The sequence below is a fragment of the Epinephelus lanceolatus genome, chromosome 20 (genome assembly GCF_041903045.1).
Source record: "Epinephelus lanceolatus isolate andai-2023 chromosome 20, ASM4190304v1, whole genome shotgun sequence".
Classification (NCBI taxonomy): Eukaryota; Metazoa; Chordata; class Actinopteri; order Perciformes; family Serranidae; genus Epinephelus; species Epinephelus lanceolatus.
The window spans coordinates 4372859-4392385 of record NC_135753.1 but is presented as its reverse complement, the minus strand read 5'-3'; the positions used below and the strand labels follow the sequence as shown (position 1 = coordinate 4392385).

The window sequence follows — 19527 nt, the reverse complement described above, 5'->3', positions numbered from 1 at the left end:
GTCTTAAAATGTCTTTAGACAGTAGACAGTAATGGCTGAAAATGGCTTAGTGGGTGGAACAGGCGTCCCGTATACAAAGGCTACGTCTTTGTCACAGCGGCCATGGTTTTGATTCCAGCCTGCGACCCTGTGCTGCATGTCATCTCCCCCCTCATTCTTCCCTTTCCGACTTGGACTATCATATCCAACGAAGGCAAAATGCCAAAAAAACAATCTTATGAAAAACAAATATAACATCAGTAAATGCTTCAGGCAGTTATCGATGTTCTATATCTCTAAGTGAGAAGTTATAAACTGAATGTTTTTCTTTTTTTTTTCTTTTTTTTAATGAATTTATTTAAACAAAACAAATACAAATTACACAAGACCACTGACATAGACATACAGTAATATATGGATATGGATTTGAAATACTCCATGATCTTTCCCTGTATGCTGAGAGTGGTCCACAGTGGTAAACTTTTTTGCTCCCCTGAAGATGCTGAGATTTTCCTTGGCGAGTTAAGGCTAGTTCACATTACACGATTTTTACCGCGATTTTTATATGGAAATAGATTTGTTTCATAATTATGTGTGTGAACAGATCAACAACCTGTGTGTAAATGTGTAATCTGAAAATATAAAACACCTTCCACAAATACAAAGAATATATGTGAATACATTAAATTAATTTGCAAATAAATGAAAAGCATTTTGAATATCTTCCTAACATTTAAAACATTGGAACAGGCATTTGTGAACTCAGTTTTTATTTGTGAATCGAAAAAACATTTGCGGATCTCAGTTCTACGTGTGTGGATTTGCTTTTTACACACACAGAGTTTTGAAACAAACTTTCTGCCGATCCAAACAAAAATGCACTCGTATCACTCGGCCATTTTTGGATAGCACGTGATCACCCAGCTGATGATGTAATTTCCGCATGTCAAAGTAAGAGCACGCAGTCTTTCTATGACCTGCTTAGTTTTATGATGCAGCTTGATTTTGCTTTTGTCTTTTCTCTGTTTTGTGTGTGTGTGTGTGTGTGTGTGTGTGTGTGTGTATGTATGTATGCGCTATGGCTCTCCTACCCTCCTCTCCCAGATACTTTCCCTGTCTCACTCTACCCTATCAGTACTTTCATTCGCTTGACTCGTAACTGATACAGTTAAAGGTTTAAAAATGATGCATTTGAATATACGGAGCCTTCTCCCAAAAAAATATTTAATTAGAGTTTTGGGTTACAAACCTGATGTACTTACCTTCTCAGAGACATGGTTGCACAGTAAAATAAATGACAATGACATCAAACTTGAAAATTGTAGATTATACAGAGCAGACAGAAGTACAAGAGGAGGAGGTGTGGCTATATATGCTTCCTCACATTTTGTTTCTGAACTTACCATTCCTAATGCAATCCCGTCATTTTTTGAATCCCTTTTTGTTAAGTTAAAACTAAAATAACTAAATTAAAATAATAAATAATAAAAATAAGCATCTTATTATTCGTAGTATTTATAGACCTCCCCCTGTCCATCCTGATTCAACTAGATGCATATTATCTACTCTTACATCTTTTAGGAACCCTGGTGAAATAATTATCTTAGGTGACTTCAACATCAGTTGACTTGATCATTCTTTGTCAATTGATAAAAACCTGCTTAAAAGCAGAAAATTAAGTCAGTTAATCGATGAGCCCACCAGAGTCCATGCCAGTCCTTATTAGACCGGATCCTTGTCACTTGTCTAGACAGAATTTCAAATTCTGGTGTTTTATGTGATTGCTTTACTGATCACTCTGCGATCTTTTGTGTATGGAAGATTAAAGCCCCTTGTCTTCCTCCAAAATGTATTAGAGTTCACATTCATTTTGACAACTTCATACATGATTTGGGCTCAATAAACTGGAGCAGATTTCAACTCATAGCTTATGAGTATACTGAGAAGTACACAATGAACTGACAAGGGAGACAAACAAGGACAATGTTGTCAATTTCCATGGACACAAGATCTTCTCCATTTTTTGAAGCTTGCGTTCAAAATTAGATTTAACAAGTTCATCCATCTGTTTTGGAATATGAATACCAAGTACATCTATTGATCCATCTGACCATATTAGTGTTGAATTGGAAGTTATTATAAATGTAGAACCATGTAAAGAACCTAATCGCAAAATAATACATTCAAATAGTTGCCTTTCGGTGACAGAAAGAAACTTGTATCATCTGCATATAATGAAATATTTGATTCTTGTCCATAACTATCTAAACCTTTAATATTTGTGTTATTTTTAATTTTTATCGCTAATATTTCTATTACCAGTAAGAATAAATATGGGGATGGGGGCAACCCTGTCTGACTCCCCTAGATAATGAAAAACTTTGTGAAAGATAGCCATTGTTTATGGATTATTATATAACACCTTAACCCAATTTACCAAAGAGGCACCAAAATTAAAATATTCTAAACATTTTAGATGTACTCTCATTTCTTTGATCAAAAGCCTTTTCAAAAATGAATGAAGTGACTTTTTAATTAGTAAATCCTTAATGTCATGAACTTAATGTACCTAATGAATAATTTTTCACACTAGGGCTGTTGCAATGGTTTCCCCTGAAGTGATTTAGGGTGGCTCAACAGTGGGATATGAAGTATTAGAGCCCTTTTTTGTGAGTGTGTGCAAATTACTTCATTTATCCTGATTTTAGTGCTTTAAAAATAAGATTCATAGTTATGATATTATTAGTTTGATTAAATACTTGTTTATTGTTAAATGCAGAGCACAGAAGGGCAATAAGAACACAAGGTAGGCTACACACTTTAATGAAGAAGGAAAAAAAAGGATTACAGGCTGACTTCTGTATTTTTCAACTTGGACCGTGTTTTCCCAGAAACAGTCCCAAAGTCACCATCAGTGATCCTACTAGACTCAATTTAAATTAAAGATGCTAGCAGCATTGGGCGGGACCTCGGAGTCTCGCCGTTTTGGCCTTCAGCTCACGAAGGCAGTGCGAATTATTCGTAATAGTAGAAATGTCGATAAAACAAGTTTTTTATTTTCTTTTACGTATGTGTACTCTGCCCAAGATGTACTGTAGTCTGAGTAGTAAATTTACCAAGGAAAAGGCAGACATCATGATTTGGAAGTGGAACGTTGATGGCTTCTGAAATCGAAACTGCTGAAGAAATGAACCCCCTGTGCCATGGGAGGTGGCTGCTGGGGAGTGTGTGATTGTGTGGTTTTGTTTATGTGTTTGTGTGGTTGACTCGTCTGATAAGTAAGTCACTTGTCATGCTGCGTACTACATGTGCTACAATTACTGAGCACTATGTGTGTGTATAAGATTACAGTACGTTACAATATGTATTTAACAGTCATAATCACAAAAGTAGCAACAGTATTATCAGTAATAAAGGCTGTAGTCATATGTGAGAGATGGAAAACACTCATATTGTTGTTATGACGAGTAATGAGATGACTCCTCCCTTGAATTCCCAAACCGTGGGTCCAATCGTCAATCTGAGCATACCAGCAGAGAGATACACTCATTCCGAACATAGACATATATACATAGACGCCGCATTGACTGTGGAGGGGCGTGCCTAAAGCGCCACCATCTTGGTACAGGGCTAGCAGAGGCGGTAGTGCATGTACATCTATGGAGGAAAGAGGTACTCCGCAATCTGAAAGTAGAATTATTCACTGAATTTTCCACTGATTTCCAAACGGTTTGATTTGTTAAAAACGTCACACATGTAGCTATGACACAGGATGCTTGGACATTTTAAAAATGCCAGTTTTACTACCCAAATACAAATTCTACTTAATGTTTTCAGCAGACTGGCATCTTTTTCAGTTAGAAGACTGACTTTTGTGCTGCTTATGGATGTTCAAATGAGCGGAACATACAAACCAGATCCCATGGAATCACTTTTCACAGGTAAGGTGTACATAAGGGATAATATCGAGTGAGCAGGTTGTTAAATAGTGAAATAAACCCCGACAGGACAAATAGAAGCCCTCCGCTCCGCGTCCGGGTTCTATCCATAATAACCAGCTCACTTTACGTTATCCCACGTATTACACAGCTTCTTACTAGTGAAATAACTAATATGAGACATAATTTTGGTTAAAATGCAATGTTATTTCATCTTTAAACTGCCTCTGGTCTGAAAAAAACTGACCTTAGACTGCAGTGATTGACCAGTTAGAAGATTAATGATAGATATTGGATGTATATGTATATGTATATTTTATACCTACAATAATAATAATAATAATGATAATTGTTGTAGCCAATTTAGATTTGTGCAGCGTGTGTGTGTTTGTATGTGTGAATGTGGGTGTGTGTCTTTAGTGAGGCACTATGGTTGCTATGGTTACCTGCACATCGGCCTCGTGCCTATGACCGAATCACAGCCGTGACGATATACATCACTCCCTCTCGTGTGATATTGCTTAAATATACACACACACACACACACACATACACGTATATATATATATATATACAGTACAGGCCAAAAGTTTGGACACACCTTTTCATTCAATGCGTTTTCTTTATTTTCATGACTATTTACATTGTAGATTCTCACTGAAGGCATCAAAACTATGAATGAACACATGTGGAGTTATGTACTTAACAAAAAAAGGTGAAATAACTGAAAACATGTTTTATATTCTAGTTTCTTCAAAATAGCCACCCTTTGCTCTGATTACTGCTTTGCACACTCCTGGCATTCTCTCGATGAGCTTCAAGAGGTAGTCACCTGAAATGGTTTCCACTTCACAGGTGTGCCTTATCAGGGTTAATTAGTGGACTTTCTTGCTTTATTAATGGGGTTGGGACCATCAGTTGTGTTGTGCAGAAGTCAGGTTAATACACAGCCGACAGCCCTATTGGACAACTGTTAAAATTCATATTATGGCAAGAACCAATCAGCTAACTTAAGAAAAACGAGTGGCCATCATTACTTTAAGAAATGAAGGTCAGTCAGTCCGGAAAATTGCAAAAACTTTAAATGTGTCCCCAAGTGGAGTCGCAAAAACCATCAAGCGCTACAACGAAACTGGCACACATCAGGACCGACCCAGGAAAGGAAGACCAAGAGTCACCTCTGCTTCTGAGGATAAGTTCATCCGAATCACCAGCCTCAGAAATCGCAAGTTAACAGCAGCTCAGATCAGAGACCAGATGAATGCCACACAGAGTTCTAGCAGCAGACCCATCTCTAGAACAACTGTTAAGAGGAGACTGCGCCAATCAGGCCTTCATGGTCAAATAGCTGCTAGGAAACCACTGCTAAGGAGAGGCAACAAGCAGAAGAGATTTGTTTGGGCCAAGAAACACAAGGAATGGACATTAGACCAGTGGAAATCTGTGCTTTGGTCTGATGAGTCCAAATTTGAGATCTTTGGTTCCAACCGCCGTGTCTTTGTGAGACGCAGAAAAGGTGAACGGATGGATTCCACATGCCTGGTTCCCACTGTGAAGCATGGAGGAGGAGGTGTGATGGTGTGGGGGTGTTTTGCTGGTGACACTGTTGGGGATTTATTCAAAATTGAAGGCACACTGAACCAGCATGGCTACCACAGCATCCTGCAGCGACATGCCATCCCATCCGGTTTGCGTTTAGTTGGACGATCATTTATTTTTCAACAGGACAATGACCCCAAACACACCTCCAGGCTGTGTAAGGGCTATTTGACCAAGAAGGAGAGTGATGGAGTGCTGCGGCAGATGACCTGGCCTCCACAGTCACCGGACCTGAACCCAATCCAGATGGTTTGGGGTGAGCTGGACCGCAGAGTGAAGGCAAAGGGGCCAACAAGTGCTAAACACCTCTGGGAACTCCTTCAAGACTGTTGGAAAACCATTTCAGGTGACTACCTCTTGAAGCTCATTCAGAGAATGCCAAGAGTGTGCAAAGCAGTAATCAGAGCAAAGGGTGGCTATTTTGAAGAAACTAGAATATAAAACATGTTTTCAGTTATTTCACCTTTTTTTGTTAAGTACATAACTCCACGTGTTCATTCATAGTTTTGATGCCTTCAGTGAGAATCTACAATGTAAATAGTCATGAAAATAAAGAAAATGCATTGAATGAGAAGGTGTGTCCAAACTTTTGGCCTGTACTGTATATATATATATATATATATATATATATATATATATATATATATATCCTCTGTTGTTGTTCAGCACTCATGTAAGTACAGTACATGTAAGTTGTGATGGTTTATCTTCACGATATTTGTCCCTCCTCCACTGAACCGCTGAAGTGACAGTGATGAGTGCACTGTTTTTATCCAAAGTTGAACATTTTTCAACTCAAGTTCTGAATTAAAAAATAGCCCAACCGGCAGAGCTCAGCACAGAATTCATGTGGCGCTCTTATTGCGAAGCTTAAAAAGAAAATATGCAGGCCTCAGAAAAAAAAACACTTTGGTGGACACAGCCCCTAATGCAGTGTAAAAGCCACTGGCTACAGTTAAAAAATAAATGAAAACAAATTATTCCATTCCTTTAGAATAAAGTCTCTATGATTTGACCTGCATGTCCTTGGTTGTGTGCTATTAGAATCAACATGCACACTGCAAGTGGTTTCAGGTTAAAGAGCTGTCAATGATCCTGATAGCGCTTAAACTTACTGATGGTAATCACACAAATGGACATGTACATATGGGCGGTTTTGTAGAACCAGGGCAAATCTACTGTGAAAGCCCCAGTAATGCGGTAGTATGCATCACTGTTTCTCAGGCACAACGTAGTTTGTACCACTAAAAATAAAACACCACAAATGGAATGGTGACGTTCAGGATTACATTAAAGGAATATTTCACTCTTCTCTGCAGGAACTGGGGATTTCTACTGCAGTGGGAACGACCTGTCCAACTTCACCAACATCCCAGCGGGCGGGGTGGAGGCGATGGCCAAACAGGGTGGAGAGCTGCTCAGGTGATCACTGATTCGTTCATTGCTTGATCAGCTGACCTTCTGATAATGAGAGAGAGCTCACCAGCATATTAATCTTGTTTTATAGATTACATATGGGGAGTGAGTTATGACGTGTGTATGAATCAGTGCAGCTCGAGTTGTCTGCCTCAACTAGCTTGCAGGCATCACTCCATGATAGGCCACGATCAGCTGTTGCTGCTGTCTAACACAGCGCTGGAGGAGTCATTCTCCTCCAGGGCCCGGTTGCACCAACTGGTCTTAAGCCTGGTCTTAATCTAAGTCGGTCGTAACTTGCCGTTCTAAGTCCGACCTTATAGTTACGCCGGTTGCACCAACAGGGCATAAGCCTTCTTCTCACTAAGACCGGGCGTAAATCTTACACCTAGTCAAGAGCAGGCGTAAGGTCATTATCAAGCTGCTCTCATGCGCTCTAGAGCGCAGAGAGCGCAACTTGGTTATGGCACGTCTCATCCACCGTCTGTATACGAGCGGGCATTTAGACGGGAGAGGGTAATTAGGGACAGAAGCAATTGGACATAGCCTATATAATGACGAGGAGCTGATTGAGAGGTTTCACTTCAGTCGGAGAGATCAGTTTGAACTTACTGAAGAGCTGTCACTGGATTTACAGTTTGTGTTGGGCTGCAACACAGCACTACCACTGGCCTTCCCACCAGGCAGGGGAATCCTCCCCAAATACGTCAACAATGATGTCACTATAAATTGAGGTTTTCAGAGAGGACCCCCGCCAGTTGGATGATTTTTTTTTTGGAGGAGATGTATTTTTTGCCTTGTTGAGAAGATCTTTCCACTTCTTCCTCATGTCAGCCTCTGTATGAAGGCAGCCAGAGTCTGAACACGTATTGATGTGCCCCGTTATCTCTGCCCATACCAACTGTTTTTTCTTAATTGTGATACGTCTCTCTGCTGGCTGTACAGCTTGATTAATTTTCTAATTTCAGTGTCGGTAAAGTTTTTCGTTGATCCTTAATGTTTTCTTCAAATCTTAAACTGTAAATAAACTGTCAACACAGATGAGAGGGGCTGTCAACTGTCAATTGTCATCTGTCAAGCACACGGGGTGATTCAGCGGCGCGTCATTTAACGTCACCGCGCTCCTCTAGGCAGGCTGCAAGGGGCATTCCGGGGGCATTCACATGGACGCACACAGCTAAAACCAGCGTAGCTAAGACCAGCCGTAAGCCCTGTTGGTGCAACCGGCGTAAGTCCACTCTTTAAGACTGGTCTTAACAAAGACCGTCTTAGGAGTTACGACCAGGCTTAGTAAAGACCAGTTGATGCAACTGGCCCCTGGTTTCTCTGCCAATTAGAGCAATAATGAGCTAAAACAGCAGCAGTGGCTAACATCAGACACTGAGCTATTATACAGTCCCAGCTATTTCAAACCAACACCAAAACGGCTGGACTCTGTCATAAAGCCCATTAATAAAAGTCGGGAAAATTTAGCTGTATGATGCTAAGAGTTAGCCCTGTCACTGCGGGTGCTCCAGTTGCTGTGCTCACACTCCTGCAGCAGTAGTCTTATGATCAACAAAAGCCATTTTACACATAGATGGTGCTATAGAGCCGCTAAGTCCCTTCTTTACACTAACTTTGCATTTGTTGCTGCAGTGTGTGATTATAGACAGCATGCTAGCATCCCAGAACCAAAAGAGGCATTACAGGTGTCACATGTAACCAAACAGCGTTGGCCTCCAGTGTGACATAAAACATATGCATCTACAGTGCTTTATAAACAAAAACAATGACCTAACATGTCAATAACAATCATTTACCATCTCTATTATATGTCTATATCTCATACTCTGCTTGGAGGGTGAGGAGCTCCTGGACCTCTTTCTTTTCACTATTTTTGGACATTTTTGGCTGCTGTTCTTCTTTGAGCTAGCTGCTTACTACAACTACCACAGTGGGTCACACATATAACACGTCATCAAAACATCACACTTGTGTGAGACACAGTCCCACACAGGGACACAGTCTAGGTCTATGGACCTGTCCCACCAGCCGTCCCTTTTGCACAAGCACCGACTCAGTCAATCAATGCAATCAATCAATTTTGTTTATAAAGCCCAATATCACAAATTGCAATTTGCCTCACAGGGCTTTACAGCATACGACATCCCTCTGTCCTTAGGACCCTCGCAAAGGATAAGGAAAAACTCCCCCAAAAAAAACCTTTAACGGGGAAAAAAACAGCGATCAATTCGGGAGAGGTTAAAGTCGGTGCGGGAAACCTCTGTTACTGAAGGACATGGTATTAAATTTAACAACGGAGGAATCATTTCCTTAAATTTTGTGACAGCAGTATCTGATAAACATCTAGAATAGTAACTGTTGCTGAGTGGCGTGTAATTGAGTAAAAAGAAATCAAAAGTAATCAAATAATGATCCGATAGTGAGGGATTCTGTGGAAAGACTGTTAGGTTATCAGTTTCAATTCCATATGTCAGAACTAGATCGAGGGTATGGTTAAAAGAGTGAGTGGGTTCATGTACACCCTGACTGAAGCCAATGGTGTCTAATAATGAGATAAACGCGGTAGCCAGGGAGTCAATATCAACATCGACATGAATGTTAAAATCGCCTACAATAATAACTTTATCTGATTTAAGAACTAAACTGGATAAAAACTCTGAGAATTCAGATACAAATTCAGAATATGGGCCAGGAGCACGGTACACTATAACAAATAAAAGTGGCTGCGAGGTTTTCCAGGTCGGATGTAAAAGACTAAGAATGAGGCTTTCAAATGAATTATAATCTAGTTTAGGTTTAGGGCTGATTAACAGACTAGAGTTAAAAATGGCTGCAACTCCCCCTCCTCGGTCGCTGCCTCGAGGAATGTGGGTGTTATGACTGGGAGGTAGGGTTGGGCGGTATGAGCAAAATCTTATATCACGGTATGAGTAATTTCATATCACGGTAACGGTATTTATCGCGGTATGGTTTTTTCCCTGTAAATTCAATTAATGGCTTAAAATAACCATACTGTCGCATTTGATAATTTTCCTCTTTTATTTTTGAACTTGGAAAAACAGGAAAAATGCCAGTGCAGTGCAGTATATTTAAAAAAAGAAATCACGCACAGCATCACACAAATGTGCATCTCAGTATATGAAAAGAAAAAAAAAACCCTGAGTTTTTAAACTAAGCCTCGCTTCAATTTGTGCAATATGAACTCACAGCAGCTGCAGCATAACATTATTTTAAAGAAAATATAATAATATAATAAATAATAAACCACAAAGAATGTGCAAATGTCTGGTAAACACTGAACTCCAGCTTTAACTTAAGCTATAGTGTGCGTGCAAATGTAAACACAGAGCTCCAGCTTAATAAGAAATAAAAATAAGAAATGAGAAAAAGTATTTTTTACACAAGGTAACAGGTGCATAACAACAGTTAGTGCAATATAAAATCACAGCATTTCCTAAATGTTCTGAAGGACACTGTCACTAGTGTGCAAATGTCTGGTAATTGCGTATATCCAGCAATTACAGATTGTGCGCAAGAAACACCAGCTGATCAACTTTCTCTAGTTTCAGTGCTGATCTGCGGCAAGTGATAATGTTACCACTTGTGCTAAAAGCACGCTCTGATGGGGCACTTGTGGCTTGAATGCACAAGTATTTCTTTGCCAGGCTTGCCACTTGTGGAAAATTGGCCTCATGCTGCCTCCACCACTCTAGGGGGTTGGTCTCCCCATCAGCCTCCACTGTTTGAAGGTACCTGTTAAGCTCCAGTTCAATGGACTGTCTGTGTGACTGAGGGACAGTTTGGTCTTGGCGTGATGCAATCTTGAAGAAGCTGCCCAAACTCCTCTTCTTCTTAGCAGGAGTCTCTGGCACCTCTGGCAGCTTCAGGTGGTGGTATGGAGTCTCCCCCTGCAGACTTTTCCTGTTCAGACACAAGGCTCTCTATCTCTGCAGCAGCTTTGGTCTTTATGTAGTCCACCTTCTCTGGCTTTATGTAGGTGATTTTGAAGCAAGGGTTGAGAAGGGAAGCCATATCAAGCAGATCCTGGGTGGATGGGTCAGCATATTTTTCATCCAGGTACTCCAGAATGCTTGCTTTGATTTTCTTGGTGAGATCGACGTCATCATCCTGTGGTTTAAGAACTTGCTCACTGAAAAGATGGAGCACAGGTTTTAAATATGAGACACTCACATACTGCTTGCCGGTCAAGGCATCTGTGAACGCAACGAGAGGGCTCAACGCTTTGCTAACAGATCCCAGTACATCAATGTCCTGCCATGTCAGAACCAAATGCCTGGTCTTCCTGTCAGCTCGAAGGACTTGTGTCAGAGCTTTCTCCTGCTCTAGGATCCTTTCAATCATTTGTTGTCGAGAGCCCCATCTTGTTGGGCTCTCTGTTATGAGCTGGTGAGCAGGCAAGCCCAGCTCTGCCTGAGCAGTGGCCAGCTCACGCTTCCTTTTCCAGGAATTGCAGAAGGCACTCACAACTTTTTTGCATACCCCAATGGCACGTTCCACTTGTGGCTCTTTCACACTTCTTTCTGTTTACAATAAACACAGAGGAGAAATGTAAATTGTTGACAGATGCTGACAGTTACTACACTTAAGGACAAGCGACAAGTATTACCATTTTGCATTTGCAATTATGTATATATTATAATTAATAATCATAACTATTATGTAAATTTTTGACTGAGGATAACTTTATTTTTGAAGCTTAGGTGTCACTTAATTTTAACAAACTGTCTTTCTGAAAAGGTGTTTATTTTTATTTCTTAATTACAAAAATGTGAAATCTTTCAAACAGCTATACAACTGTTCAACAAAGAAGTCCAGGTTACATAACATGGCTTAATAATACTGACCCCTGAAGACCAATTATTGTAAATGCCAAGGTATACAACTAGTTGGGGTAAAACAACAAGCAGAGAGGTATTTGTCATTGAATAATATTTAATGAAAATCCCACACGATTACCAGTCACTCAATACGTTTACATTCAATTCAATTTTCAATTTTATTTATAAAGCCCAATATCACAAATCACAATTTGCCTCACAGGGCTTTACAGCATACGACATCCCTCTGTCCTTAAGACCCTCACAGCGGATAAGGAAAAACTCCCCAAAAAAAAACCCTTTAACGGGGAAAAAAAACGGTAGAAACCTCAGGAAGAGCAACTGAGGAGGGATCCCTCTTCCAGGACGGACAGACGTGCAATAGATGTCGTACAGAACAGATCAGCATAATAAATTAACAGTAATCCATATGACACAATGAGACAGAGAGAGAGAGAGAGAGAGAGAGAGAGAGAGAGAGATGCAGGTAGCTTACAACAACATTAATGAAAGTAATAATATTATAGTTATAGTTCTGGCTACTGTGGTACAATATGTTGAAAGTATGTATTAATATCTGACAGTATACTTGTGTGACAATAGTCATATGTGTATAATAACAGTAGAAGTATGACTAATGACTAATGATGGCAGCAGCAGCAGGAGGCATCTGGCAGGACCACGGCAGCAGCACAACCACACACGTCACACTGTCCAGGCACCGCTGCGGTATGAGTTAATCTGAGAGACAGTGGAGCACAAAGGCTCCGGAGAAGAAGCCGAGTTAGTGACATCCAGAATGGCCGAGTTAGCAAGATGCAGTAATAGGATGAGAGAGAGAGAGAGAGAGAGAGAGAGAGAGAGAGAGAGAGAGAGAGGGAGAGAGAGGGAGCCCGGTGTATTATAGGGGGTCCTCCGGCAGACTAGGCCTAAGTCAGCCTAACTAGGGGCTGGTACAGGGCAAGCCTGAGCCAGCCCTAACTATAAGCTTTATCAAAGAGGAAAGTCTTAAGTCTAGTCTTAAATGTGGAGACGGTGTCTGCCTCCCGGACCGTAACAGGAAGATGATTCCACAGGAGAGGAGCCTGATAGCTGAAGGCTCTGGCTCCTGATCTGCTTTTGGAGACTTTAGGGACCACGAGTAACCCTGCGTTCTCAGAGCGCAGTGTTCTGGTGGGATAATATGGCACTATGAGCTCTCTAAGATATGACGGAGCTTGACCATTTAGAGCTTTATAAGTTAACAGTAGGATTTTAAATTCAATTCTGGATTTTACAGGGAGCCAGTGCAGAGAAGCTAAAACAGGAGAAATATGATCTCGTTTCTTAGTTCCTGTTAGTACACGAGCTGCTGCATTCTGAATTAGCTGGAGAGTTTTTAAGGACTTACTAGAGCTACCTGATAATAGAGAGTTACAGTAATCCAGCCTTGAGGTAACAAAAGCGTGGACCAATTTTTCTGCATCTTTTCGGGTCAGGATAGGCCTAATTTACATGCATACTCACCGATGGCCAAATGAAGACGGTGTCCAAAACACTGTAGCCTTGTCCAGTCATTCAGCTGGAGTGCTTTGACGTTGTTGGTGGCATTATCTGTGGTTACGCAGACTTGATGGGCCTCCGGTAATCCCCACGACTCCAGTGCCTCCCTTAGGTTTTGGGCTATCATTTCCCCTGTGTGATCCTCCGGGAAGTAAGAGGTCTGAAGACACCTACTCTTCAGTTCCCAGTCTTTAATAAAATGGGTCGTTAGGCTCATGTAAGGCTGTGTGGTGCGGCTCGACCACATGTCTGTTGTTGTAGCAAAATAAAGAACACTTTGAAGCTCCTTTTCAATTTTGCTACTCGTGGCAACTCCACCTCTGTAAAGTGCTTGCGGCTGGGCATTACATACCTCGGGTCGAGGGTGGTGAGTAATTCTCCGAACCCCGGCTTTTCAACGGTATAAATCGGGACCATGTCTTTGCATATGTGCATCGTGATGGCCTCCGTTATCTCCCTCCATCGACGTGATTTTTTGTCATACGCTGTGCCTTTGGCCAAAGACTCTGCCAAGCTCTTTTGGACGAGAGGAGCTGCTGCAACTTTTGTTTTTGATGCAGCGGGCGCGCCACGCATCTTTTGGCTTTCATAATATTGCTTAGCGTGTTTTATCTTTAAGTGGTGGAAGAGGTTACTGGTGTTTCCACCTCCAGCAGCAACAGTCATGCGACACTCTTTGCAGAGTATCGCCTTTTGTTCTTTGTCGGATTTTCTAAATCCGAAAAAGTTCCACACAACAGACGTAGCACCCTTTTTCGGAACGAGTTCCTCCTCCTCCTCATCATGTTGCGGGGGCCGGGCTGCCTCCGTTTCCTCGTGACTCCCTTTACTCTCCGCCTCCGCCATCACTCCAGTAAAGATGTTTCTTCTTCGTCGTGCACATGCAACCACGGCAAGCAGTCTGTTGCAGTGCTGGCTCCCCGTGTGTCGAGGCGGTGTAACTACAGTGACTCAGAGAGATGCCGCAGACATCTGCACTTTCTCCGGTATAAACGGTATTGCAAAATCTCTACCGGTAGACACTTTATACCGTCACACGGTATTATACCGTCATACCGCCCAACCCTACTGGGAGGAGGGGATTCATTTAGACTGACATATTCATCTTGACACAGCCAGGTTTCAGTGAGGCTAAGTAAATCAATATGATTTACTGAAATTAATTCGTTTACTAACACTGCTTTAGATGAAAGAGACCTGATATTTAACAGTCCGCATTTAATTCTCCTGTTTTGTCTTTCTGTCACAGAAGAGGTTTTAATTTTTATGAGGTTGTTATGCACAACTCCTCTTTGTTTAATTTTAGATAAAGATAATTTAGGTGGTCGGGGGACAGACACCGTTTGTATAGAACTATAGGTGGGTAGCTGCACTAGAAGCTCAGAGAAGCGTATAGGACTGCGACTCTGAGTCCTGATCTCAGCTCTGGGTTGACAGGGTTTTGGATTACTAATAAACTTTGCCAGATTTCTAGATATGAGAGCAGCTCCATCCAAAGTGGGATGAATGCCGTCTCTCCTAATAAGACTAGGTTTTCCCCAGAAAGTTTGCCAATCGTTAATGAAACCCACATCGTTTGCTGGACACCACCTGGACAGCCAGCGATTAAGTGATGACATGCGGCTAAACATGTCATCAGTCCTGTAACTACCTCCACTGCAGATTCAAAGGCAGGACAACTCTGTCCTCGCAATCTGCAATCCTGTGATTCTGTCAATCCTGTGAGTTTATGCACAATGGCAAGGCAAAGTAACAGCGTGATATTCCTGCCTTGAACAGTGTGTAAGGGGTTGTGGAGAGAGAGAGAGTGAGAGAGAGAGAGAGAGAGAGAGTCACACAAGGCGATCGCAACATCACAACATCCCTAACGAACTAATGCCATGAAAAACCTGTAGTATCTCACTTTAGGACATTAATATTTCAGTGCAATTTGGGTCAGACTTTTCTTCTGCGGTGTTTCTCTACAGGAAGTATGTGAAGGCGTACATTGACTTTCCAAAGCCGCTTGTTGCTGTTGTGAATGGACCGGCGGTAGGAATCTCAGTCACAGTGATGGGACTCTTTGACCTGGTCTACGCCACAGAGAGGGTACACACACACACACACACACACACACACACACACACACACAAGCACACACTAACAGCTGAGGCCAGATGCAGACCAGTAGATGTGGTATTTCTAAAGGAAGAATGTAAACTCCTCACATCCTCACACTGATTTCAGATCAGTGTACACACAGTTTTATCTGATATCTCTGCAGGTTAGATGATGACAAGGAGTCAGGATAGAAGTTAAAAGATGGTAACATTGTTTTAATTTACATTTGAGCATCATCTTCTTGTTAATGACACTGCTCAAAGCACTTAAGCAATACATGCCACATTCACCCATTCACACACACATTTATTCACTGGTGGCAGTGGCTAGAATACAAGGTGCCACCTGCTACACAGTTAACCATTCACACACTGTTGGCTCAACCATCAGGAACAATCTGGGTTCAGTATCTTGCCTAAAGGTGCTGACACACCAAACTCACATCAAAGATCTAGCAGCGACAAAAGCCAACTGTTGCGTCGTCTACGTCACCTCACGTCGCCCTGTGTCAGTTGCATTTGAACACACTACAAAAACTACATCTGACGGCCAAGTAGCACGTATGTTCTGCGCCTGCGTGAGAGGAAATAACGCTAAAAGGGAAACCGGAAGTCCGAGGAATGCATGAGATAAACAAAGTAGCGGAGTGAGAGAGTGGTACATCCTTTCAGCCGAGGGGCTTCCTATCTGTGCAGCCGAGCACCGCAGCACCTCCACGGACTATCACATCCAGACGGTCCCGGTGTTTCCTCCACAGGCTCCACTTCACTCAGCTGCCTGACAAACCCACTGCTTCTTCCCACTTTAACCTGAATAACAAACCGGGGCTTGGTGCTTCGGTTGGATCCAAACAGAGAGCCGGGGCTAGCTGGGAAGCTAGCAGAGGCTAATTGGCTGTGCTTCCCTCCGGTCATGCTGCGGCTAACGTTCTGCTAGCCTCACAGCTGGCCCCGGTTTGTTATTCAGGTTAAAGTGGAAAAAAGCAGCGGGTCTGTCGGGCAGCTGAGTGAAATGGAGCCTGAGGAGGAAGCACCGGTTAGCCCCGGGTTCACTACAGGCAGGTTCACTCGCTAAAGGGGCGAGGAAATAAATACTGAATAACCAATCAGAGTGATCTCTCTCACCGACAAGTTCTGCCACCGATTCAACATGCTCAGTTGGCTGAAAAGCCGCCGACGAAAACTAGGGCGACAGATGCTCACCGACGGCCCGACTTTGACCAACGGCCAACTGTCGGCGTGGTGTGACAGGGCCTTAAGGATACTTTGACATGTGGATTGGAGGAGCTGGGGAGACAAAACAGAAGTGATGGGTGAGACATGTAACACAACAGTGAAGGCCACTAGTGTGACATACAACTTGTGCATTAGCAGCACTTTATAAACAATAACAATGAAATAACATGTCAATAACAATCATTTACCGTCCCTGTTATATGGCGGCTGATCTCGTTCTCTGCTCAGAGGGTAAGGAGCTCCAGGATGTCATTGTTTTCACTATATGTTGACATTTACAGCTGCTGTTCCTCTTTGAGTTAGCTGCTAACTGCGATTAGCTACTTTTTGAATCTCCTGCCGTGGGTCACATGCTTAACACATCATCAGAGCATCGCATGCATGCCGCCTATGATCCTGTGGTGTCAGCTGTCCCGTTTACACAGATGTTGTTTTGGCGCTGTTACTACCTGCGCTGCCACCTACAAGGCGAGATGACTCTGTCCTCGCATTCTCTGATTTTACCTTTTCTAAAGACTGGTGTGATAATTCTGCCTTGAAGAGGCAGTGTGTAAAAGGGGCTTTTGAATGCTGATGTGGATATGATCCAGGATCTTACAATAATGGAAAGCTGCAGTACTGGAGGCTGCAGTTTCAGGACCACAGTTTTACGACCCTTCAGTTTTCGTCACAGCGCCACCTACCGAACAGAGGCTGCAATAATGGAGGCTGCAGTTTCAGGACCGTAGTTTTAGGACCATTTAATTTACCGAGCGGAGGCTGCGATTACCTGATTTTTTTATTAAAAACTCACTCACTGTTTATTTTTATTTTTTGCTGTACCCAAATACTACTTTTTTATTAAATAGTTACAATCAGTGTTGAGTAGTGACGCATTACTGTGATTTGATTATCAAAAATAGGAGACATTAATTAGTAATAGTAATTAGATTATAGTTTCAAGCCCAGGTTCATTACCATTGCCAGTAAGGCAGTGTTGGCCCGCCCCACCTGACCCCAGCGGTCCTTTCTGCTCCTCTCACCCACACTTAAACACGCATCCTGGGTTACTCAGTGTCGGGACTCTCCGCTGTCCTGCTAGAGTTTGTTCTGTGTTGTTTATTATTATTTATTTTTTGAGGGAATGTAGTAACTAGTAATGTGATTACTTGTGAAATAAAGTAAACTGATCAGAACTGTGATTACTTTTTAAAGGAGTAAAAAGTAATTTAATTACTCTTAACTAGTAACTTGCCCAACACTGTTTATAATTTAGTATAATGGTATAATAATAATTAAGTACACCCAGAAATAATAACAATTGCATGTACAATTCAGATCTCCATCAAAAGTGCCCTAAAAGATTAACAGACCTCTGTTATTGTATGATTGATAAATAAAGCTGAGTTGACTGACTCCTCACCAGATATTAAAGATTACAAAAACATAAAACACAAGGATTGCTGTGGGGACAGATTAAACATTTTAAACTGAACATGTATGAATATATAAAACTGTACAAAAAACAATCAATAAGAAATAAATAGTCAGAGAGACAAGTTTTTTTTCTTCCCATTTTTAATGGAAATTCCATTCCTCGATCTTCCTTCTCTTTGCAAGCTTCTGTATGAAGTCTTCCACTTCACTAAACTGGTAACAGAGAACACAGTTATTGCCAAGTTGATATTTTACTTCAAATTGCATTTGAAAATATAATTATCCACCCTTACCTTTGATCATAAACTGGACCAGAGAGATATTCCTGCTCAACCTCCTGTGAGGACAGCCCCTTTAGCTCAGTCAGTCCATATATGAGTGCCTACCGCCAGAATATATACACACACACACACACATTATACTTAACTCCTCACAGGGTGTCCACAGGTTCTTTAAAAGTATTAAAAGTTGATAAATCAAATGTCGGGAAATTAAGGCCCTTAAAAAGTCTTAATCGCGATTTTATTAAGTATTAAATTTTCTTGGCATTCAAGCTTTGACAAAAAGTATCCATGAATGTATGATTTATTTTCCTCCTCGCAACTATTACAAACAACGATGTGTAGGTAGGCACACTCGGACTGCCACTTGGGACTGTGCGTGTACCTGTGCGACATCACGCAACGGCGCATGTCCAGGCGCCAAACAGAGGCGCAAAAGACAATAAAAATGGGGAAATGCAAGTTGATGGAAGGCAAAACACACGAACTGAGGCACATGTCCTGAGTTTTGATATTGGTGTAATATTGTAATTTCAATTATTGTTGTTTTCAGCAAATTGGCCTTGAATAGCTGATGTTGAGCTGTAGAGCTGTGTTACTTGTTATGACCTAAGGTGTATTTTAATAAACCTGCCTTTGGTTTAATTTATTCTTTCAAGCTTTATTCCTTCTCATCTTATCTGAGTTCTGTTGTGTTTGTGCTCCATAGATTTAATTGCAAACTACAACTGTTTAGTAAGTTATAGATGCGTTGCTGCTAAAGACAGCTTGAAGTGGCGAGGAGGTCTTAAGGTTTTTCGGGAAGGTCTTAAAAAAGTCTTAAAAAGGTATTGAAATTAACCTCAGGATTCCTGCATATACCTTGCCTCAAAAAAGGTTTGGAAACGTTATTTCAGTCAATTATTTCTCCCCTTTAATTATACCAATCGGTGTTGTATTTTATATTGTTGGAAAGCCTGATTAGTCACCTTTACAACGAGGTACAACTTGTAAGGATCATGCATTAGTGGTATGAGCAACACAGCTAAACGTGGGTAACGCCCCAAAACAATATGCCAAAATCCCCTGCAACATTCTCCTGTTGGTATTCACTCTTGTTCTGAGCTTCAAGTGCTGCTAGGTGTGTGTCAGTCACAGGTGTATGGCACCTGATTGGAGCCCAAACCTCAACCCAATT

General features: G+C 41.6%; 1 protein-coding gene and 1 pseudogene across 1 annotated transcript in view; one reads left to right on the top strand and one right to left on the bottom strand.

Moving 5' to 3' along the window:
* The window catches only part of eci2 (enoyl-CoA delta isomerase 2), a 102821-nt gene that overhangs the window by 40117 nt on the left and 43177 nt on the right, over positions 1-19527 (top strand). Inside the window, exons 7-8 of the mRNA XM_033638973.2 lie at positions 6836-6938; positions 15286-15406. Coding sequence (XP_033494864.1) covers positions 6836-6938; positions 15286-15406 — 224 coding nt within the window. The remainder of the gene's footprint in view (positions 1-6835; positions 6939-15285; positions 15407-19527) is intronic.
* Positions 9759-12839, bottom strand: LOC144458968 (E3 SUMO-protein ligase ZBED1-like; annotated as a pseudogene).